General features: G+C 34.6%; 1 protein-coding gene across 1 annotated transcript in view; it reads right to left on the bottom strand.

The window, feature by feature from the left end:
• Nucleotides 1-5828: 5828 nt before the first annotated feature.
• The window catches only part of LOC150105510 (zinc finger MYND domain-containing protein 11), a 289391-nt gene continuing 272184 nt past the window's right edge, over nucleotides 5829-23035 (bottom strand). Inside the window, exons 10-11 of the mRNA XM_090394229.1 lie at nucleotides 14082-14267; nucleotides 5829-5951 (exon numbers count right to left, since the gene is read on the bottom strand). Of these exons, the coding sequence (XP_090250355.1) occupies nucleotides 5829-5951; nucleotides 14082-14267 (309 nt within the window). The remainder of the gene's footprint in view (nucleotides 5952-14081; nucleotides 14268-23035) is intronic.

Below are 23035 nucleotides of genomic sequence, written 5' to 3'. Positions count from 1 at the left end.
CATGAGGCAATATGGTGTGAGGCAGAGGTGGAAAGAATGAAATATTTTGTTGGCTGTTGCTACAGATCTGAAAATGTGGAGGGTGGTCAGAAGGAAATGTATAAGCAAATTAGCCTAGCAAATCAAAAAGGGGGGAGGTTGGTCATTATGGGTTATTTTAATTATGGTAGTACACACTGGAATAGAGATGGCATTTTGGAGAAAGACAATGAATTTCTTGGGATTCTGAGGATTAAGGATCTTGGATTTGATCATCTCATCAGAGGATGCTATTATAAATGGAGTGCTAAATCTTCCTTCAGATGGTGAGAGTGACCATGAAGCGATCACTGTGGTGGCCAGCCAAATGAAGAGAACTTCCATGAGAAAGGGATATGTGAACTATAAGGTTAGTGATTGTGAATATTTCAGAAGACAGCTTGTGGCTATATATCTATTGATAACTATTGAAAGAAAATCAATGCTATCAAGAAGAACCAATGTATGAATATATTTCAAGGGTCAGAAGGTTAAATCAGGTAGGTGTGAAATGGACAAATGAAGAGGAGATGTATACAATCTGGAAGAAGGCATTATTGAATCAGAACAAGATGGAAGTGATAATCAGTAGCATGAGGAGCAAAGAGAACAGGCAAGAAAGGTGAGTTACTTGGTAAGGATAGCAAAAGTGCAGTACAAGCAGCAATTATCTAATAAATAAGTCCCCTCCCCCCAAAAAAAAAAATCTCAGTGAGTTCTTTTGATATAGCCAGTAGAAGAAAGAATGATATGATAACTAATGGAGGATATAGCCGAGATATTAAATGAACAATTCATAAAAGTATTTCATCCTTGTGAATGTGATATCAAGCATAATTTGAGTGCAGTAGGAAGGATGGAGGAGTGACTAATCGGGAGCCAGCAAGAAATACGTAGGAAACTGAGCAGGCTTGATGTTAATAAAGATATAGTGCTTGATAACATACCACATTTTTAAGGAATGGATCTAAGACTCATTAATAACAGCTTTGATGTACCTTTTTAACACAAGTCTTGAATTGGGACAAGTTCCAATCCATAAGGGAGATGATGAAGAGGTGAATGACAATCAAAATTTAGAAGTGGATTGAAAGCAACAGAATTCTTGTTGATGGACAACATGGATATGCTAAAGAAAGATCATGTTGTAGCAATCTACTGACATTATACCAAGGTGAAAAATGCACTAGACAAGGGAGATGTATACACAGTGGGATATTTAGATATTTCAAAGGCCTATAAATAGTCTGCCACATGACAAGCTGGAATGGATAGGGTTGGATAAAAGATTAGTGCAACACGATTGGAGATTGGCTATCTGATAGGTATCAGTAAGTTCTATATGAGTTGGATCAATATCCCAGAAAACAAGTGAATAGGGGTATGCCTCAAGGATCCATTTTGGGGGATGTTACTGTTTAACTTGCATGCTAATGAAATTGGGAAAGGTTTAAATGGTGATATGCATTTATTTGTGGATGAAGCAAAAGCTGGGAAGAACAATGTGTAAAGCACATGTGGCTTTGCAAGAGGACTTGAACAGACTGGGTGGGGAAAGCCAAATGGGGATTACTTAATGAATGTTGCAAAATATAAGGTTTTAAAATTTGGGAAGCAAAAATGGGATGGAGAGTATAGTTGGTGGAGATATCTTAGAAGTGAAGGAGCTCTGGAGGGTGGGGGTGATGGTGCATAAGGACTTAAAATTTTGGGAACACACTGCTAAAAGAGGAGTACAGCAAATTATAGAAATGATGCAGAGGACACTGATGTGTTAAAGTAAAGATGTTATTGTTCCACTGTATAAGGCTTTGATGGCTGCATATGGATTACTGTGCATAAATTTCATCACTGGGTTTTCAGAGGATGAAAGGATATCAAAAAGGGGATAAAGATTTTGGTCTCTGGAATGTTGAATATGAAGAAAGGCCAAGGAAATACAATTTGGAGAGTCTAGTGGATGGGAAGGAACTGGTTGATATATATGTTAGTAAATGGTAATTACCAGATCAATTACCTCATCCAGAACAATGTGGATGAGATTTTTTGTTGAACTGAGAGAGACAGGAATAAAAATAGAGACCATCTCTAAAAGCTGTATATGGAGGTCATGATAGGGAAAGTAGGTCCTTTTGCATGGAGAGTGGCAGGTGATTGGAATGTATTTAAGAAATGATATAAGATGTGTGTGTATAATGGGCTCTGACACCGCATCCCGGAGATATGAGAGGCTAAGAGGAGAGACATTGGAGAACATGCTCAATAAAGAGGTGGTCTAATTCATTCACGTGAGAGCAACCTCTGATGAGTCTTGACTCCATGGAGGTCTGATGATGGAGGAAAATAATAATTTATAAAAATTAACTCTCATGACATCAGATTATAATATTGGATATTGTAGTTTAAAAACTGATACATATATATATAAAAAAAGCTTTCATTTAAGAATATTTTCATAGAAAAAGGATGGATGTGGAGATTATTTTGTAATCAGAACAAAGTGGAACCATAAAATTCCGATCTATAGGCTGCTGTTTACAAGTCTGAAAATAGTTGGGTTAAAAGTTACAATTATAATGAAATGGACAAAAGTGTAGCTAGCATATTTTTGGAATAGTACAGTCTAGAAGTTCTTGGAATAAAATAAAAAAAAAATAAGTACAAGTAAATCAATAAACAATAAATAATAAACATAACATCACTCAGAAAAAATGAATAATTTGCACCTATCCAGTGTTACTTTGTATTTATATTAAAAAAAAAGTATAATAATCCTGTAAACAATGATGTTTCTTTTAGTGCACTAGTCATGATTACTGATCTATAAAATTTCCAAGATTGCTGGTATTTAATACAACACTTCAATTTACAATTAACGAGATCTTATAAAATTATTAATAGCAATTAGTGAATTACTAAATACAGCTGCCTTTCACTATAGCAAATTTATAGTGAATAATTTGCTGTAGCGAATTTCTTTTAGCACAGCATTGTACATATTTAGCTCAAACTTTCAGCAGTTCGTTGTAGTGATGTTTGTGTACATTTGATAGTGAAAACTATATATTTCAGTTTCACTTAAAAGTAAACAATCCATAAAAAAGATGGAAGCATATCTATCATTTTCCCATAAGATTTCGAAGTGAATGTTTTTTAAAGAGTGAAAGAAATGTATTTTATCTGTCAGAATTTAAGATAAATTCTTCATTACTGTGAATGACAACAACATTACATACACATGCTATTATAATGATTCAAAAATCAATCCATAGAGTATGAAACAAAAAAAAACTGGCAGCATGCATATCAATTCATTCCTTCCTAACCGAGTTGTTTTTTAAAAAATTTCTGCACAAATTTTCTAAACTAATAAGAAAGTACACTGCAACATGATAGAAATGATTAATGAAACAAACCAAATCTAACAGCAAAAAATGATACAGAGAACTATGATATCAAATTGACATTGTGATTAATAATCAATTTGGTCAAATAAAACAGGAACAATAGTGAAATGTGGGGAGAAGGGGGAAATAAATAATGGTAATTGGATAATGCTTCAACATATAAAGCAGTGTAGGTGTACTAATCATTAGATAATCTGAAAACCCTTCAAATAGAATAAAAAGATAATTCACATTATAACAGAAGCTCCATAAAAGCAGAGCAAACAATACATTATCCTCATCACTTTCAAAATTCCTGTAATATATGTTCAAGGTAATGAAATTATGAACAATGAGCCTTAAGTGGTCAATCTGATGACCACAGTCTACTATGTCTTTTGAATTATTGTGTTTACAGGCTGATCTTTCTGTTTTTAGGGAAGAAAGAAAGAAACAAACAAACACCTTCTTCACCCAAGAATAGGTTATTTAATCCTATCTCAAAAAAAAGGTTAAATGAAGTTTCTCCAGTTATAAACAAAATTTTAACTGGCTAGCTTCGAATGTTCGATATCAGAAATCTAATAGACAACATTGTGTAATGTGGGATGAAAATCACTTAAAAATGTTAAAAGTCTTCTGAATATATTAGTCAGTCCATCAGCCTTGGACTGGCTGACTGTAAAGAACTTAATTCATAAAGGAAGATGTAAAGGAATAGGGAGAGGAAGAAACATATGGGGGAGGGAGAGGGGGAAGAGAAAAAATGTGAAGAGCATATGTTAAGGTCAGGGTAGGTGGAAAGATGGACTTGGTAAGAAGCAAAAGAATGTAGTTCAACTGATGTGCTTCCCAACTCTGGCCAAACTTCTTAATGTATATTCCGATCTCACTCCAGTCCCTTTCTATTACTTTTCTGATCTCCTCAAATATTCTTTTCAAACAATATGCAATATTATTTGTAGCACAAAATGAAATTTGAGTTTCTCTCTCCCTTTTCACATAACCCAAAATATTTTTGCACTTTATTTTATTGTCTATTTTTTAACCATGTTGGTACCTAGTGCTAATTTAGTTGATGTTGCACTGTCAAAAATACACATATTCAAACTATGCAGCAGATGGGGGAAAAAAAATCCTTATAAATTTATTAACTTATAGAGGTGAATCATTCAGATTTTTATCTTGAATTTTACTTGACAATTTAATGACTAAAAATATTGCTAAGAATATCAAAAGAAAAAAGTACATTAACTACCAGATGATATTTTATTTAAATATTTACTTAATTCATAAATTAAAAAAGTTGTCTAATTTACTGATCAAATATAAAATTAGTCAGTGATAAAAAAGCTAACTCTAGAGATATTCAGAATAATAATTAAAAGTCAAATTTTACAATGCACTACACAAAAGTTTGAAATTAATGTTTCTTCAATTATTACAAGGATATTTTAAACAAATAATTACAAGGAAGTGATGGCACTTGAAAGTGATAATCAAGACACAAAGAGTAAATAATCAGTAAAATAATGGCATGATTATTATCATTGCATTATGTACATATTCAGTATGCAATACAGATTTCTAGAGTTCCACAAATAAGCTTATCTTTTGGTGCATTTCGATTTCCTTTGGTATATATGCTTTATTATTCATTACTTTCTTGCAATTCTTCTCCCCTTCCATGATCACTAGTCCGCACATGCACACACCAAAAGTCAAGAAATCATTCTATTGCACAAAACATGCTGGAGAGGATGATACTTGCATGTGAATTCATATTCTAGTGTGACCAACATACGATTATACATCAAGTTATCTTTAACTGCCAACTATATAATTGACAAGTCTAATGTAAAAGCAATGCTTTAAAATAACAGTTTTTAACTGATGAAATCTACTTATATGTAAATATGAGATAATAAAGAAATAAAATTTCATTTTAATGTTAAATTGAAATTTTACTAATGCATTACAGTGCACTAAGTGCTTTGCTAAAGTAAAATTTTCATTCATATATAACAACTTGGTATGGTAAAGTAAATAAAATCAGATTGTGGCATGCTATGATCTCTTGGAATTACATTCATTTGTAATAGTTTCCAAAAGTCCAACAGTTAAAAATTGAGGATACCTCAATTCAAACTTTAGGATCTTGTTAAAAAAATAATATTTTAATCAGAATTAGAGAAAATAATGGAGTTATATTAATGACACTGAAGAGGTTAATTACAAGATGAAATTAAAAATGGACCACCAGTACTAGTTTACAAAGTTGCACAAACCCTCAGAGAAAAAGGGGACTGCTGATGGGATTTTACGTGACTTCCATCACCCTCTGTGTGGTCAAGAGGGACCACGGGTTCTACAACTACTAAAGTTTTTAAAGCAATACATTAGTATTTCCATAAGCTTTTCTGATTATCGTTTACGCCGACAGGTGCGTTTATGCTCCTTGTGCCAATGGACTTGCTGACATTCAACACTGCAGTATGAAGTATTCCAGCAACAATGATATATAGCTTCAGCTTCACAGTTGTAGCACTAAAAATGAAATACACAATACTATACACAAAGTTTTGCACAAAGAATTAAAATTTGTTAATAACAAAATATAAGTATTTGTTAATTTCTGTTTTACTTTATGGTGCATTTAAATTACTTTTTAACCACCAACTGGTCTGTCTTGTCTATTGTTGAAAATAAATCTCAGCAACCGTTTCTCTCTCTCTCTCTCTCTATCCCACCATGTTTACCAGCTTTTAATCCATTAATGGATTAATTAGAGTATATGTATGAAGTGAAATATGAATTCTTGAACACTGACTTGACTGTTATTTGGCATTTTCTAAATCAGAAAAACAAGTTTCACATTTCAATTATTTATTCCATTTCAAAACAGAAATACAGAGTGAAAAATCATGTTGTTGCTGTTTTGAAGTAAGTTTCATGTTTTTTTTTCTTTGAAGTGATTTCTTCATAATACAATTATAACACCTCATAACTTTTTTGCTTCTCAAACACACACACTGAGGCAAAAAGTGTTGGGGGGGGGGGGGGGCAAGAAGGGTAACTTTTTTTTCTGATAAGAAAGCAAATGGCACATGAGTTGCTTTATACGTTCCGATTCCCAATGCACAATAATTTTATGCCGAGGTTTTTTTTTTTTTTTTTTTTGCTATAAAAATTAGAAACATCTAGAAATTATGCATGGAAATTTCATTTTGTATATTTATGTTATAAAATTACATACTATTTTTTTTCATAAAATACTGCAATTGATATATAACTAAGAGTTTATAAGGCAGAAAACCGGAATAAGATGATAACATTTATTTTAATTAACCTAATTTATCCTAATTGTACAGCATTTCTTCATACAGAGGGGGAAAATAGTTCCACTGCATAAAGGAGGATCCAAGACTACTGTTGCAAATTACCAACCAATCAGCATATCAGAAGTCGTTGTCAAGGTCTTGGAGAAAGTAGTCACAGGTAAAATACAGCAATGGAATGATGAAAATGAGATACTGTATGGGGGGGGGAGCATGGTTTTGTGAAGGGTAGATCATGCCTCAGTAACTTGCTCAGGTTTTATAACACAGTGACGGCTGAACTGGATAAGGCCTTTGACAGGATACCACATGGAAGTTTAATCCGTAAACTGCAACATATGGGAATGGATATAGGGTTGGTGAGATAGATAGGAGGGGCGGTTGATGGAGAGATACCAGAGAGTAGTTTACTCAGGAGTAGAGTCCAAAAGACGGCCTGTGACCAGTGGTGTGCCACAGGGTTCTGTTCTTGGACCACTGCTCTTTAATTTGTTAATTAACGATATAGGGAAGGATCTGAGAGGAACGGTTCATTTGTTCACTGATGATGATAAGTTGGGCAATAGTGAATGCAGAAGATGTCAAAATTTTGCAGGATGATTTAGATAGATTGGAGGTATGGGCTAAGGAGAATGGATGTCAATTTAATGTGGCAAAATGTAAGGTTATGCATTTTGGGGTGAAAAGATTAGCAGCAGTATATCACATTGGTGGAACTGTACTCCAGGAAAGTGACGAGGCCAGGGACTTGGGGTGTTGGCGGATAGGGAATTGAAGTTTAGGGGGCACAACGCAAAAGTAGCTAAATCAGCTCATCAAATCACTTGGATGCTGAAGAATACATTGACAAGAAGAAATAAGCAAGTTATTGTTCCTCTGTATCGAGCCTTGATAAGACTCCATCTTGATTACTGTGCCCAGATCTGGTCACCTAGGTTTCTTCTTGATGGGGAGGAGGTTGAGAGGATCCAGAGGCGAGTGACCAAGATGATAGCAGGTCTATGGAATGAACCTTATGAAAACAGGTTGAAGATTTGTGGGTTGCAGAAATGGGTTAATAGGCGGAAAAGGGGAGATATGATTGAGACATTCAAATTGCTGAAGGGTTTCTATAGGATTAATTCAGAGGATATTTTTGAGAACAGAACTGGTGGTGGGAGGACTAGGGGACATCCATGGAAGCTGGGCAAGAGTGTGGTTAGTAAGGGTGTTAGAGCTGGGTTTTTTACTTTTAGAGTGGTGAATGAGTGGAATAAGCTGCCAGTCTGTTGTGGGTACTATGACAGTGAATGAGTTCAAGGCAAAGCATGATAAACACTGTGTGAATGTCGAATAGTTGCGATGGATATGATGTTTAGGGCTTCCCTCGATGAGTCTAAGGCTCCTTAGAGTCGCCCGTAATAATAATATGTGTGTGTGTGTGTGCATGTAAAATACCCCCCCCCCATATAAATGCGTAGTTCTCAAAAAATGTGTCAACACAGTAAAACAAAAAAACCTCTGCGTATCACAAATAGTTCAAGACTAAAACTTCAGCTGCTCAATCTGCCTATATTGCAGCACACAACAACTGTAAACATCACATGGAAACATCTAAGACTCTTCAAAGGACAAGACAACAACAACTGTAAAAGAATCATTACCAAATACAAATCAGACTTTGAAAGGACCAAATGCTGCAAACTCACTTAATGCCCAAATGGCAGTTGCTCCTTCTGGAGTTGCACCCAGTTGCCTTGCCAAGGCTGTTGGATGTAAGTTTTGCTCACATCAGGATGGTACCGTAGTACTATCCAGACTAATTGGCATCACACCGACTTATTGGCAACACTCTTCTCTTCCAATTCCTACATAGATGATTGGGCAAAGTTCCCTTCACTCCACCAAGAACTGCTCTCTTCATGTTACCCATAGTTTTCTGCCAAAAAGAAATTCGAAGAATCCTTAATAACCTGAACATGATCAAGATATCTGGTCCTAATAGTATCCTACCTATTGTATTAAATGTCCAGCTGCTCTCATTTCTGTTATCTCTAAAATTATGGAGAAGATCATCGACAACGAACTCTTAAACCACCTAGAGATCTACCAACTAATCAGTGACTAGCAGTACGGATTCCACCACTCACCCTGCGGCAAATCCAATCAAAGGCATTTGTTCAGATTTGGCACAGGGACTGACTTAGCAAACTGCCATCCAAACTCACCAACTTTCTCACTGTTCATCACTCACCACATGTCATGGTGGACAGTTTCTTCTCCTCAGATTTTCCCCATAAATGCAGGAGTACCCGAAGGTTCAGTTTTTTTCACCAACTCTCTTCCTCTTGAATATAAATGACCTTTTCTCGCAGACTTCCAATCCTATCCTTAGCTTTGCTGATGGCAGTACACTCCATTCCTCCTTTTCATTTGACAAACTTGTAGTCCTCAAGATCCACCATGAGCAATGGCCTGAACTTCAATCTCCTAGCTATATCTCAATGGAGCAAGGACAATCTTGCAGATTTCCATTCCACCAAAACTTGGTCCTGTTTGGTCTCTCGCAAGAAAGACCTTGTATTCCCCCCCCCCCCTTTACCTTCAATAATACTGAGATATCTAAACATGATCAGATTTCTCTTCTTGAATTGACCTACACTCCTATCTTTCCTGGCACAAACGCATTTCAACTACAGCTTCTGCAGCCACCAAAAAACTTGGTATACTTTTCACACAAGATACTTCACATCTTCACAGCTGCTAACTCTATATACAAATTCCAAATCCGTCCAACCATGGAATATTATTCCCATATTTGAGGTGGTACATCAAAATCCTCTCTAAGATTGCTCATTTCTACCCAGAAGAAGAAGCCATCTGGTTAATTAATGATCCCTTTCATATCCACTTCAATCCCTCTCTCAAGACATTCAGTTTCTGCATTGTGCTTTTTTCTACAGATACTTTTATAGACAGCTCTCTGTTGAATTGACCACTATTATATCTCCACTTTCCTCCAAAATTATTAGAACAAGAGCCACTGCTAACCAACACACTTTTACAGTCCATTTTGAAACTCACCAAACCAACTTCACTGCCTTCTCTTTCATTCTATTTACTCTGTTCTTTGGAACAGCTTCCTCCATTCTGTCTTCCTCAAAGAATACAACATTCAGCTGTTCAACCAAAATGTTAACAGATTCCTGGTTTCTTCTTATCCTCTTGCTCACACAGCACTAATCTGCTATAGGTCTTGTGACTTTTTGTGTGTGAATAAAAAAAAAAAGCCAGCCTGGTTGAAGAAGTGAGCAGCATTTCTATTCTCCTAAACGCTGTGGGTTTGAATCCCAATGGGAAAAGAATGCATAAAAATGGCTTGAGGTGGTAGTAATATTCACTCCTTGGTGTTGTGAGACTACCACAGTGGAGATCTACTGAATGCCATATAAGTGTACTAATTTAGATTTTTGAAGTGGGATTAGCAGATTATTCAGTTGTTAGCTAATGATAATCTTTCATGAATAGAAATGTCATTAAAAAGCAATTATATATATATATATATAAATCATGGTTTTAATGAAGTGGGGGGTCATCTTTCCTCTCATAATGATAAATTGGTTTGGAAAAGGATTAGGTAGCCCATCTAACCAGAACTGTGGAATGCCATCATTGATATTGTTGAATGCTACTGTTAAACCATGAATATGCAACATTCAAAATTGAGCCTACAGTATCTGGCATCATCGGGCCTTACAATTCCAGGAGAATCTAATTCAGTAGAAATGGACCTATCGGACCAGAAAAGCTACTCTAAAACAAAATGGAAGAACAAAATAAAAGAGAAAATATGATGTTAAACTGTATGATGAAAGCAAAGTGAAAGAAAACTAATACCATGATTGCTACACACAATGTTAGAACAACAATAGAGGATAAAAAAAGTAAAAGAACTGGAATATGAAATGCACCTATGTGCATTTATACCAACCAGCAGTTATGAGGATGAAGAAGTTGAGGAATTGTATGATACAATGTATAGCCTTCTATGTATATTCTATGTATAGCCTATAGCCTACACAACAGTGTTAGGAGACTTTAATGCATGACTAGAAAAAAATAAAAATGAACATGAAAAGTGTAAAGAAAAATGAAATAGGAGAATGAAATGAAAATATGATGTTAAACTGTATAATGAGGACCCAGTTGAAAATTATGAACGCATTTTATAATTTTGTCCATTTGGACATGGATAAGTCCAGATGGACAAAGAAAAAGTCAAATAGATATTTTATCATCTCATGTAAGAATATTTTAAGATGTTTCAATTATCAATGAAAGAGCCAATGGAAAGTGATCACAAAATGGTTCGAGAAGAGGGGGGAATAACAATAGAGTTAAAAATTTACAAGATGAAATGGAATAAAGCAAACAAGTAAAGATAACTGATGATACAACAGAAACTTATATCAGAGAGAAACTGCAAAAAAAAGATCTAATCAAAGAAATAACAAGAATGCAAACAGAAATCTAAATGGATAATATAGAGAAAAATGTTAATTTAATCATTTTAGGAAATACACACATGACAAAATTAGCCAAACATTTAGTCAAAGTGCTCACACAATACACTGGCAACATCTTCACACACACAAAAAAAAAATCAGCCCACTTTAAAGTTAGTATAGAAAACCTCACTATCCAACACACTGACATAATGGTCAGTTTTGATGTCTCCTCTTCATTTATCAATGTCACACTCAAAGATATCTTAGACCTCATCCAAGCCACATTTCCTCCCGATATCTCAGCCCTGTTTCAGTTCATCATGAACTCGGGCTTTGGCAAGGAAAATTCTACAAACAAATAGAGGGAACAGTCATGAGTTCTCCACCCCCTGGTCAACTTCTTCATGGAGACCTCTGAAGAAAAAGTCTTAAACTCTGCCTCACATAAATCCACTGTTTGGCCACATGGCCTGGATATGCTCCACAATTCCTTAACACATCTAAAAATTAACACCACAGGATCCAGTTTATCTTGGAAAAGGAAACAACAACAGTCTCCTATTTCTAGGCACTCTGATCACATGCTAGACCTGATGGATCCCTGGCATTCTTCGTTTACAGAAAACCTACCCATACAGGTAGATACATTCACCAGCCCCCCCCCCCCCCCCCCCAACAATATGGGATTATTAAAAACCCTATTTAATAGGGAAAAATTAATCAGTTCTAATAACAGTGCCCTAACTACTGAACCATATCCTTAACACTTTCTTAGCCAACGGATACAATCCTTAAAAAAAAAAAAAAAAAAAAAAAAAAAAAAAAAAAAAAAAAAAAAACCTCCCTTTCAGAGAAGAGATTACTCAAAATCTGTCACCATTCCATATATCCGAGGCACATCTGAAAAACTGACAAAAATCCTAAGGAAATATGACTTTACAACCATATTGTAAAGGCCATGGTAGGACAGCTGTACCTACCATGGCCTTTACAATATGGTTCTATCATGGCCAAACAGGCAGGACAGCCAATATCAGAATATCTGAATACAGTCATTCAGGACTTGCTGACCATGCTTTAGACACCCCCACAGGATGTGCTGGAAGAAGGCCACTCTATTACACTGCAGCAAATACAAATATGAAAGGTTATTTCTTGAATCAGCCTCAGCACTGAAACACTTTCCAAACCTCAACAAATTTGGATGCATGAGTCTGCCCCAAATTTGGGAAGCATACATTCTACGATCGGCAGCACAATGACAAGACTACCTAATTTAGCCCACTAGGGGGCACCATTTAGGACTCTAAGGCCAACTTCTGTTTGCCTTTCTTTAGCCTTATTTTCCTACTGTTAGTGTCTGTGTACGCATATCATTGTTATTCCTGATGATGGCAATATAATGTTGCTGAGATATAGGAAAGTATTAAAGTCTTTTATAATTAATATTTAAGTATATGTTGTTATTTCCTGAAAAATTAATAGTCAACTCTCCACAAATCCCAAATATCTCCATCATGAATGCTACCCAAATGTTTAGGGCAGTGCACCTAATAGCCCCAAAATATTTTTGATGCTGTTCATAGGAGTGCAATTCAGCTCATAGATGATCTCTCTCTTATTGACCAATTCAATATCTATCTTACAGATACAATGTTCCAGCAATGTGTCTGTTCTATGGGATGCCTCCATGGTCAGTATTCCACTTGAACTGACAGCCATTATTCCTCCACTTTCTGTTGGGGATTGGGACTGTTAAAACAAGAGCAGCAGTTGCCCAGCATACATTTTTAGAGCAACTAAAAGCACACTGAACCTACTTTTCCTCTTCCTCTTTTATTTCATCTACCTCTGTTCTCTGGAAACCTTCCTCATAATGTATTCCCAAACACAACTACAACCTGCACCCCCACAAAGCACTTATGTGCTGTTCTTCAACCCCTTATGTATAGGATCAATATAAACAAATAAATACATAAAAAAGTTGAAAAATAAGCAATCCTAATAACAATGAAGTAACAAATAGCTAATAAACAAAATGTATTAAAAAAAAAGCAACCACTAGTATCTTTATATATATATATGAATAAAGCAGCTCATTCAAAATAAATTAAGGAGTATGCCAAGGATATACTATTTCAATTGAGTTATTCAATGCAGTATTAAAATATGCTCTAAGTGAACTACATTGAGTGACAAAAGAATTAATATCAATTCAGTGGTAAAAAAAACTAAATCGTTTACAAAATGCTGATGATATAGTAACAGCAAACAACAAAAGAGAGCTTTAAGAAATGATGAATGAATTAAATACAGTATCAAATAAAGTGGAATTAAAACAAAATATGAAAAAACTTTTTTTAATAGTTTATCTAGTTTTCACACTGATGAAAACCAGATAATGGAAGAACAAATACCAATAGAACAATAATAATATAGAGCAAGTACAGTAAAAAAAAAAAGAAGCATTTATGAAAAAATAAAAAAGAATTCAGCTAGGTTGGGTAGCTTTTGGAAAACCAAGAAGGTTCCTGTATATAGTAAAATAAAACCTGAAAACAAAGTCAAAAAATTTGAGAGAATCAGGAAAAGTAAGCATAACATGGATGCTAAACACGGTGTACCAATGAAATGAAGAAGGTGCATTAAAAATAAATCCCTGAAAATTAGAATGTATACTGAAGATACTTATCATCAGTATGATAAGTAAAATATCATCTGACAAGAGCACAGACTTGCACATAGGTTACAAAAATGAAAAACCATAGATGGAAGATAGAATACAGTATGAGAATGCCTAAACAGAGATCTGAAACAATGAATATATGATATAATACAGAGAAATCACTCACCCACTGTTTTTTTTTGGTCTCAGAAACTTCCTGCTGATGTTGTTCTAAAAGCTTACGGATCTGCTGCTGATGAGTCATTTGAAGATGTTCTTCAGCTTTACGTCGTACTTCTTCAAGTTCTCGGTTAATCTTTTCAAGGGCAGCAGTAATAGACTTCTGTTTATCCTCTTCATAATCTTTCTGTAGCTGTTGTTATATGAAAAATCATTAATGTTAATCATTTTGATTAACAGAAAAAAAAAAAAAAAAAAAAAAAAAACCAAAACTGTTTTTTTTTTTAATTTTAGGTCTGATACAATAATTCATATACTAGGCTGCCAACTTAGCTGGCCTGGTTGGCTGGGTGGTTAGCATGCATCTGTTCTAACTGGGTTCAAATCCTGGCATGGGCATGGATGTTTATGAGTGTCCTTAGGTGAGAGATGAATTTCATCACCTGGTGTGAGAATAATGCTCTGCTTATTGAAGGCTAGAAGCTTAAAAAAGTGCCATGTTTGGTCTCTAGAGCAAGGTTTCTAAATTATGTAAAAACAAATAAAACAAAAAATAGAGAAAAAAAATCCCTAGCACATTCACAGCATTAAGGTACTCCAGGTTTATAAAAATATTTCATAGATGTTCTGGAACTGCATAAAAACACCACTCTTTACTATCACACCATTTAATGAACGATTAGTATATCTACTCTCCAATCAACAGGTGAAAGTTTGAATCCTGCCTAGTTCAGGTAGTCACCAAAGACATGTGACAAAAATCCTTTTTTTTGTGTGTTAATACTCATTTTTATTCTGTTAAACAATAAAGAAAGGTTTCTGACTGATTATACTGGTATTACATAAGGTATCTAAAAAAACTTCAGTGAATCTGACTTAACAAACTAAGTAATTTTAAATGATTTTCAATTTGTTAATTTTTAATGCAAATACAAGGGTGGTCTGAAAAGCTCTCGGCCTAACAATGAAAAAACAAATTTATCATTTCAAAATTATTTTTATTTTTCAACATAATCTCTCTCTTAAGACTAATACATTTGTTCCAGCGATGCTCCAGTGCCATTATCCCGTCCCAGTAGTGGTTCTCAGTAAGATCTGCAAAATACCCCTCTACAGCTGCAATCACCTCTTGATTCGAAGAAAAACGCTGACCAGTGAGGAAGAGTTTTAGTTTTTGGGAAGAGATAGAAGTCAGAGGGAGCCAAATCTGGGGAATAGGGTGGATGTTCTAACAATTCATAGTGCAAATTCCTTAATTTTCCCATTGCCAAAACACCTCTGTGGGCAGGTGCATTGTCCTGATGAAAGATAATTTTTTTCTTCTGCAAACTGGGTCTTTTCTCACGAATTTTTTCATCTAGTCTGGTTAAAAGATTGGAATAATATTCCCCAGTTATTGTTTTACCATTTTCAAGATAATTAATAAACAAAAGCATTTAGCATCCCAAAACTTCGATGCCATGACCTTTCCTGCTAATGGAACTGACACTGTCTTCTTTGGTGCTGAACAACTGGCTTCTGTCCACTGTTTTGACTGCTGTTTGGATTCTAGTGTGTAATAGTGAATCCAAGTCTCATCCATAGTAATAAATCGATACACAAAATCAGTTTTATTCTTGTTAAAATGCTCCAAGCAATGTTCAGAGATTTTCATGAGAGTGCACTTTCGATCTGCTGGGAGCAAGCACGGTACCCATCTTGTGCAAAGCTTTTTCATTTGCAATTCTTCATGCAAAATATATCCTACATGTTCTTTTGAAATGCATATAGTCTCAGCAATTTCACACTTTGACTCGCTGGTCATCCAATACCATATTGTGCACTTGATCAATGATTTCTGGTGTTGTTACACTTTTTGTACGTCCTTCATGTGGATCATCTTCAAGGCTGGTATGACCTCGTTTAAACTCAGCAGCCCATTTCTTAATTGTCAAAAACAAAGGAGAAAAGTGCTCATAAACTTTTATGAACTTCAAATGAATTTCTTTTGGCATTAAATCTTCTTTTACAAAGAATTTTATAACTGCATGATACTCAATTTTATCCATTTCAAGGGATACAGACAACACTTTTGCTTCAGACAGCTGTATAAAACAAACTACTTGATAGAATGACTTGCAATTTCACATAGATGCTTATGACAGATGTACCAACTTAGAAAAAAAAAAATTGTGCGCATAGTGTAGCCATCTGTGGTCGAGGCTGAGAACTTTTCAGACCACCCTCGTATAGTCCTATGAGACATTTATGAGCAAGGATTCTGGACTATGTAAGAAATAAGTTAAAAAATAATAATAATAAATAAATAAAATTGATAAACATAGGGGAGAAAATCATTAGCCTGCTCATATTACAAAATGTACTATGTAATCCTTTCATAGGTGAAAAATAGTATCAATTAAACATTATTTTCTTAAATTCTTTTAAAAATTAAACATAATTATTTATTCTAATTTCAAAGGTAATGAAGAATCAATATACAATACATTAAATGAACAATAAAACAAGACTTCAAAGAGTGAATAAAATAAAAGCTGCCTATTTATGCTGCCCAATATTATTTCCACATTTAGGGTAATGACACACAAAAATTCTCATTAAAAATTATAATGCTCTCCAGAAGAGGGAAATCCAGTTTGGGGTAATATTTTGAGAGATGAGTAATCATATCTCACAATATGTATTTTCATATCTATTGTTATGCTGAAATGTCTACCACCATTTCTTCACTTTATCTTAAGCCAATGAAAATTTACATGAGAAACTGGTGATTAACATCCATTTGTTATAATAAATTTAGTTTAATCCTTTACCCAAGTGTAGGCAAACAAAGTTTGCACCTGAAGTATCTTCAGGACTGAGGCAACTCGCAGTAAAGGTGGACCAAGCTCTCACCACTCCTTGTCTTAGTATCTCCCATAATGCAACGGACATGTATAATGCTATGCATTGAGGGAAGGGCCACTATCTAGACTGGTTTCGACCTTTATTGAGGTCTCATCAGTGGGAGGTCATATTTACTTATACGAGTTGCCAAAAGATGTACCACCTTATTATTAATTTACTCTATGGATTTAGAGAAAGATGTTGGGAGTTTATTTTCCACTTGGTTAGACTATAATAAATTTAGTTTAATCCTCTACCCAAGCATTATACATGTCCACAAGGAGTTGTGCTTTGCATTATGGGAGATACTGAGACAAGGAGTGATGAGAGCTTGGTCCACCTTTACTAAGAGTTGCCTCAGTCCTGAAGATACTTCAGGCACAAACTTTGTTTGCCTACACTTGGGTAAAGGATTAAACTAAATTTATTATAGTCTAACCAAGTGGAAAATAAACTTCCAACATCCATTTGTTGCTTCAAATGTACTAAATCAGCTTCTTACTGTTCTCTTTTATTCCATCAATTTTCTCTGGAACAGTGTTTCTCCACTGTATCCCTGGAGGGATACAGTGGAGAAAACTTGCTAGTTCTTTTAAAAAATATATTAGTATATCAAAATGAAGAAATACAACTTAACATTTACAAAGGGGGAGGGGGCATGGGAATATAACAAGGATCTTTTTAGCTGGGTGTTTAGGAGTTTGGTGAAGAAGGATGGGAAAAGTTTTCTCAGCTGCTGATTTGCAAACAGAGGATACTTGCTCTCCTTGGACAAAGAAATGGCTCTCATCTGAGAATATGACCTTCCACTTCTCAAAAGTCCAATCTTTGTATACTTTTGCCCACTGGAGCCTCTTTTTCTGCATAGCCTTCATCAACAGTTACTTCTTTTTTGGTATGCTGGCAGTCCTTCCTGCTTCCAACAATCTTCGACAGACTGTCATGTCAGAAACGTTAATTCCACTAGCTGCCAAGTTTCTATTTAAGTCTACAGCAGACAATATCTTGGATTCATTTTGCTTTTCCTAACTAGTAAATGATCTTGAGTAAGTGTACTTTTCCTTTTTTGCCCACATTTTCCTTTTATCAGGAGAAAAGGTACCTGTCTCCCTAAAGCTCTTTAAAGTCACATAAAAAGTACCCAAACCAACACCACACTAATTGGCAATTTGTCTTTGAGTCATGGATATATGCTGAAAAAGAGTACATATTTTTGAACACTTTCTTGGATATGTATCCATTTTACAGCTCCAATCAAAATATCCTTTCAAATCTTACATATAGTCTTCTAAGGCACTACTAACTTGTACCAATTCACACTAGATGAATAATGAATAAAAACACTACGAATGTCAACTTGTTTACACTATTAAAAACACACACTATTAATAAACATCTTAGAGTCGGTTAAAACACACAGCACTCACCCAAAATAGTGAACTAAAACCAAAACTGAAAATAGTAAACTGAAACCAAAAACTTGACAAAAATTCGGCTTGTTTGCTACTATACCACAAAAAAAAATACTCCATTTTATCTTTGAGGGCAAGCATGTAATATTGAAGTTCTTCTTCTTAATTGAATACTCTATTCTTCTCCTTAATTGTTATTTTCTTTGTATTTGGCACATTTTGGATATCAAATAAAATTTAAAAGAAATTAATAAACGAATTAAACAAACACTTCTACTCGTTCAGCTTGTTATAAAACAACAATACACATGAAAGCACTGCAATATAGCAACGTAACACAAGTGCAAAACTAAACCTTCTTCCCCTCCCTCTCAAATCAAGCTGACATTGTTCAAAGCATACATAGTGGCCTCTAGTGACAAATTAATATAATATGATAGTGAGCTAATCACTGAACAATGGACAGATCAATAATGGCCAGTGCTTTTTTTCTGGAAAAAAAAAGGTACCGGTACTCACCATGAAGATGTTATTACAGTAACTTACACACTTCTAACATATCCTCCGATATACCCTAGTCACCTCTAGACCGCTTCTTGCTTTTGGTATCAACTGCAGAATGACGACCTGAGAGCAGTCACATATTTGCTAGGGTTGAACTGAGTGAGAGGAGGTCCTACTATCCTGATGAACATCAGTGCAAAAGTTGTCCGTACAAGCAGAGATGACCTAGATGAAGTTACTATAAGATTCATCTGAGAGGAAACCCCCTTTCACATTCATTGGAAGATATTGTAATTGTGCCCAAAGTGTGTGCTTTAGAGGAAGTAATATGTCCAGGACTTTATTTTCTTGAAGATATTCATGGAAACCATGAATGCTTCTCTTTCATTTAAGCAAAATTTGCATGCTAAGTTTTTAATTTCAGCTTCACCAAATGTCAGATGCTTCCCAGGATTTTCTGGCCAATACTTGGAATCTAAAATCTTAACACATTCAGGCAAATCAGCATCATCCTCTTCAAGCAGACGCTTTCTTTCAGGCTTTTATAGAAAGCAGATGAACCTATTGCAGGACTGCGCGTTTCATTTTTGTTGAGCTCAATCCCTTTGAACTTCACGTTCTTCTGACTTTGAAGAGAAATACTGTGGTATGGACCAGGATTTTCAATTCTTTCTTCAAAAAGTTGAATTGTATTCTTTATCTTCCTGTCTGCTTTGTACAGGTCAATATTTTCTCTTGTAAATCTAGACTAAGTTCACTAAGTTCTTGGAGAGCATCACACATAAGGCACAAATCAAGAATAAACTCATTCTTGATTTTATTTTATTTTAGACGTTATTTTTCTTAAAAGGCCCTCATAAAGAAAGCAATCTGTTATTTTGCTTCTTCTGCTGTCTTCTTTTGCCTCCAGAAAGTGATGGACGAGGGCTTCATGCCCTGACAGAAACATTGAAAAAGGCTAGATGCAACCCAGTGAATACTTAAAATTCTGCCAATTTTAAGAAGTTGAAGTTCTAGAGTCGCTGCACATTCCTGTAGTTCCTTAGCATTCTTAGGTGAAGCATGATAAGTTACATAAAGTTTGTCCATGAAACTCTTAAAGCGATTCACTCCTGCCACATTGTTCACTGTGTCACTAACAGACAATTCAAGGCGATGGCTAGCACAATGCCAGAAAATAACACTAGGAAACTTCTCTTGCATTAGCCTCCTTACACTATTACACACACCAAACAACACGACTGCACATCACAAGTTACAGACAATAAATACTCCTTTAAGTAATCTTCAGATAATCCTAAACACTCAAGATGACTAATTAAAGAGTTTAGAATTCCTCTAGCAGTTACATCTGATAATTTGATCAAATGTTGGAAAAGACTCACAGGAGCCAAAAGCTCTTTGATAGGTGGAAGCTAATAAAAGGTAGACAGGGAAAATAGGTCTTACTGTATGGCTTCTTAAGTCACCAGTGTGACATATGTCTAGATTTATTTTTATGGAGTAAACCAAGGATACCATGTTTTGTGTGTTAGTGAGAGCCTATGATTCTACTGTCATTTATAGTTCATGAAACATATCATTTTGCTATTGGTAGCATAGGTATTACTGTATATGAGTATATGAATACAGTATGCAATATATATTTCATGCAGGCTATGAAAATTAAATAAATGATGCCTTATAGGTTATTACAATATTTTCTTTTAAAAAATGGACAACAATAACAGCAATGTTGATAATTCAATGTTGCCGTTATTGCTATTGTTGTACAATGTCGTACATTAAGTTTTAGTGATGACAAGATATGATGTTATATTATGGGCATTATTTGTTTTAATGTGTCAGATTTTGCTATAATGGAAGTGAAAAAATGGCCAACATAAATGCCAGGATCATCTTTACAAGAAGTATTTTCAGATTCATCAAATGGTGGATCATCAAAGGATTTTTCCCAGATCTCAAGTGTTTTCAGCTTAACTCAATAATCTTTATATAAAGACTAATTTCACATTTCTTGCAGTCTTTATTTTGGACTTAGGACATTTAAATTCGCAACAGTGATGAAATGCAAGTCTTCAATGTGTGTGTGTGTGTTTTTAATGTTGTTCCCACCCACAAAAGGTTATTTGTAAACTATAATATATTTTGTACAATGGATGTACTGAGGATTTTTTTCTATTTTTATATACATTTTTGTATTTTTTAAAATTTATTTTTACATAGTCCTGGAAAACCTGCTCTAGAATCCAAACATGATTCTAGATTTCAAGCCTAGAAATCTAGAATCATTTTTTCAAGCCACTTTAGGCCTCAAAATAAGTGGAGTGGAGTGGTGGTCTCACACCAGGTGACAATCACAAGCATCCATTCCCACAGCAGAATTTAATCCTGCAGCCTAATGGTAGGAGAACAGTATGCTAACCATATCTATATGCTATAACAGTAAACAGTTCTGAGAAATAATAAAAGTACTAAACTGTGTTTAATGTGAATCAGAGATTTATGAAAAAGAAATGTTTCAATTTCAGCTAACTAATAAACTTCACAAGTTACATAAATATAAACATAAATCTGAATTTATATATTGGAACAATTCTTCAAGAAATTAAGTGGATTTTATTTATTTATATATATATATATATATATATATATATATATATATATGATAAAAGTATTAAATGACTAAAGACCGAGATTAACATAAAAGGTTTTAATTGCACAACTAGTTTCGTCTAAACACAGACTTCTTCAGGTGCTAAAAAACATAATGCCAGTAAGGAACTGGATCTGAACAGTATTAAAAAACTCAGCAAAAAACATTGTAGATGCTAAAGCCTAGATGAGTTTAAAAAAGAACAATCTCCAACCGTATTATTAGGCACGTGCTTACATTCACGATCTCGCGCATGCATGTGCCTAATAATACAGTTGGAGATTGTTCTTCATTTTTAAACTCATCTTCTTATATGTTTTTTAGCACCTGAAGAAGCCTATTTAGACGAAACTAGTTGTGCGATTAAAACCTTTTATGTTAATCTTAGTCTTTAGTCATTTAATACTTTTAACATTTCCCCAAACCGAGTAAATCTTCCTATAAACATATATATATTCATTCATCATCATCATGTACAGGGTATGCAATTAAATTAATTATGCCAAGAAATTATATTCTTGGCATAATTCATCCATTTATCCAAGTGTAAGCAAACAAAGTTTGCATGTGAAGTAACTTCATGACTGGGCTACTTGTATATAGAGGCTAACAACTTCACATCAATTGCCATAATGCAATGCACATATCCTTATGGACAAGTATAATGCTATATATTATGGGAAGGGCCACTAGCCAGACTGGTTTTGACCTTTATTGAGGTCTCATCAGTGGGAGCCAGACCAAGGCTTGCAGCAATTGACAAGCAAACATTATTGCACATAGTGTAGTGGAATTCTGACAGACTCGTAGCGATATTTTGTCTTTTTCTGGTTGGCAACACTGTCCGCAACAGTCAGTAACCAACAATAGAACAGCAGATTAGCAGTTGTTTATCGAAGCTCGTGATTGTGAGAAGCATAAAGAAAATTATGTAATATTTTTGTATTTATGTAGGCCTACTATTTCAACTATGGATAAGTACATTGGTACCTTCTTTAAAGGGAAAAATAGCTCGGATGACAGTGATAATACAAAATGAGTGTGTAATGACAGTTTGTGTGTAGTTTTTGAAGAGAAAGAAGTCTGTAAGGAATCCACAGAAACACAGGATTCCCATCAGTTACAATGCAATAATATTAATACGTTGAACGAAAAGAAAGATTTGCCAACTTAATTTACTGATATAAGTAAATGCATATGTTTATCTAACTTCATCTTTAAAAGGTACAGTATTATTTTCCATTTTACATGTTCATTACATAATATATTCATTCAAATATCAACAAGACCAGGATTTCCCAAATTGTGTTCTGCAGAAAGTGAATAAGTATTCCATGATATCAGTGACCAAGACGTGTATTTTTAAATATGGAAGTAATTCGAGAAAGGGAATACTGCTGTTTATGACTGGTCATAAAAATTGCCTGCAAGCTGATTACAATAATTGGCGGCATATCCCCTGTTCTCAAAACTGAACGAAATAACATCTGTGTTGAAAATGTT

Source organism: Typopeltis vanoorti, chromosome 6 (assembly GCF_054136105.1).
Source record: "Typopeltis vanoorti isolate ZY-2024b chromosome 6, IOZ_Tvanoo_1.0, whole genome shotgun sequence".
NCBI classification, from domain to species: domain Eukaryota; kingdom Metazoa; phylum Arthropoda; class Arachnida; order Uropygi; family Thelyphonidae; genus Typopeltis; species Typopeltis vanoorti.
Note: the sequence above shows the minus strand (reverse complement) of the source record. Positions and strands in the feature narration are given on the sequence as shown.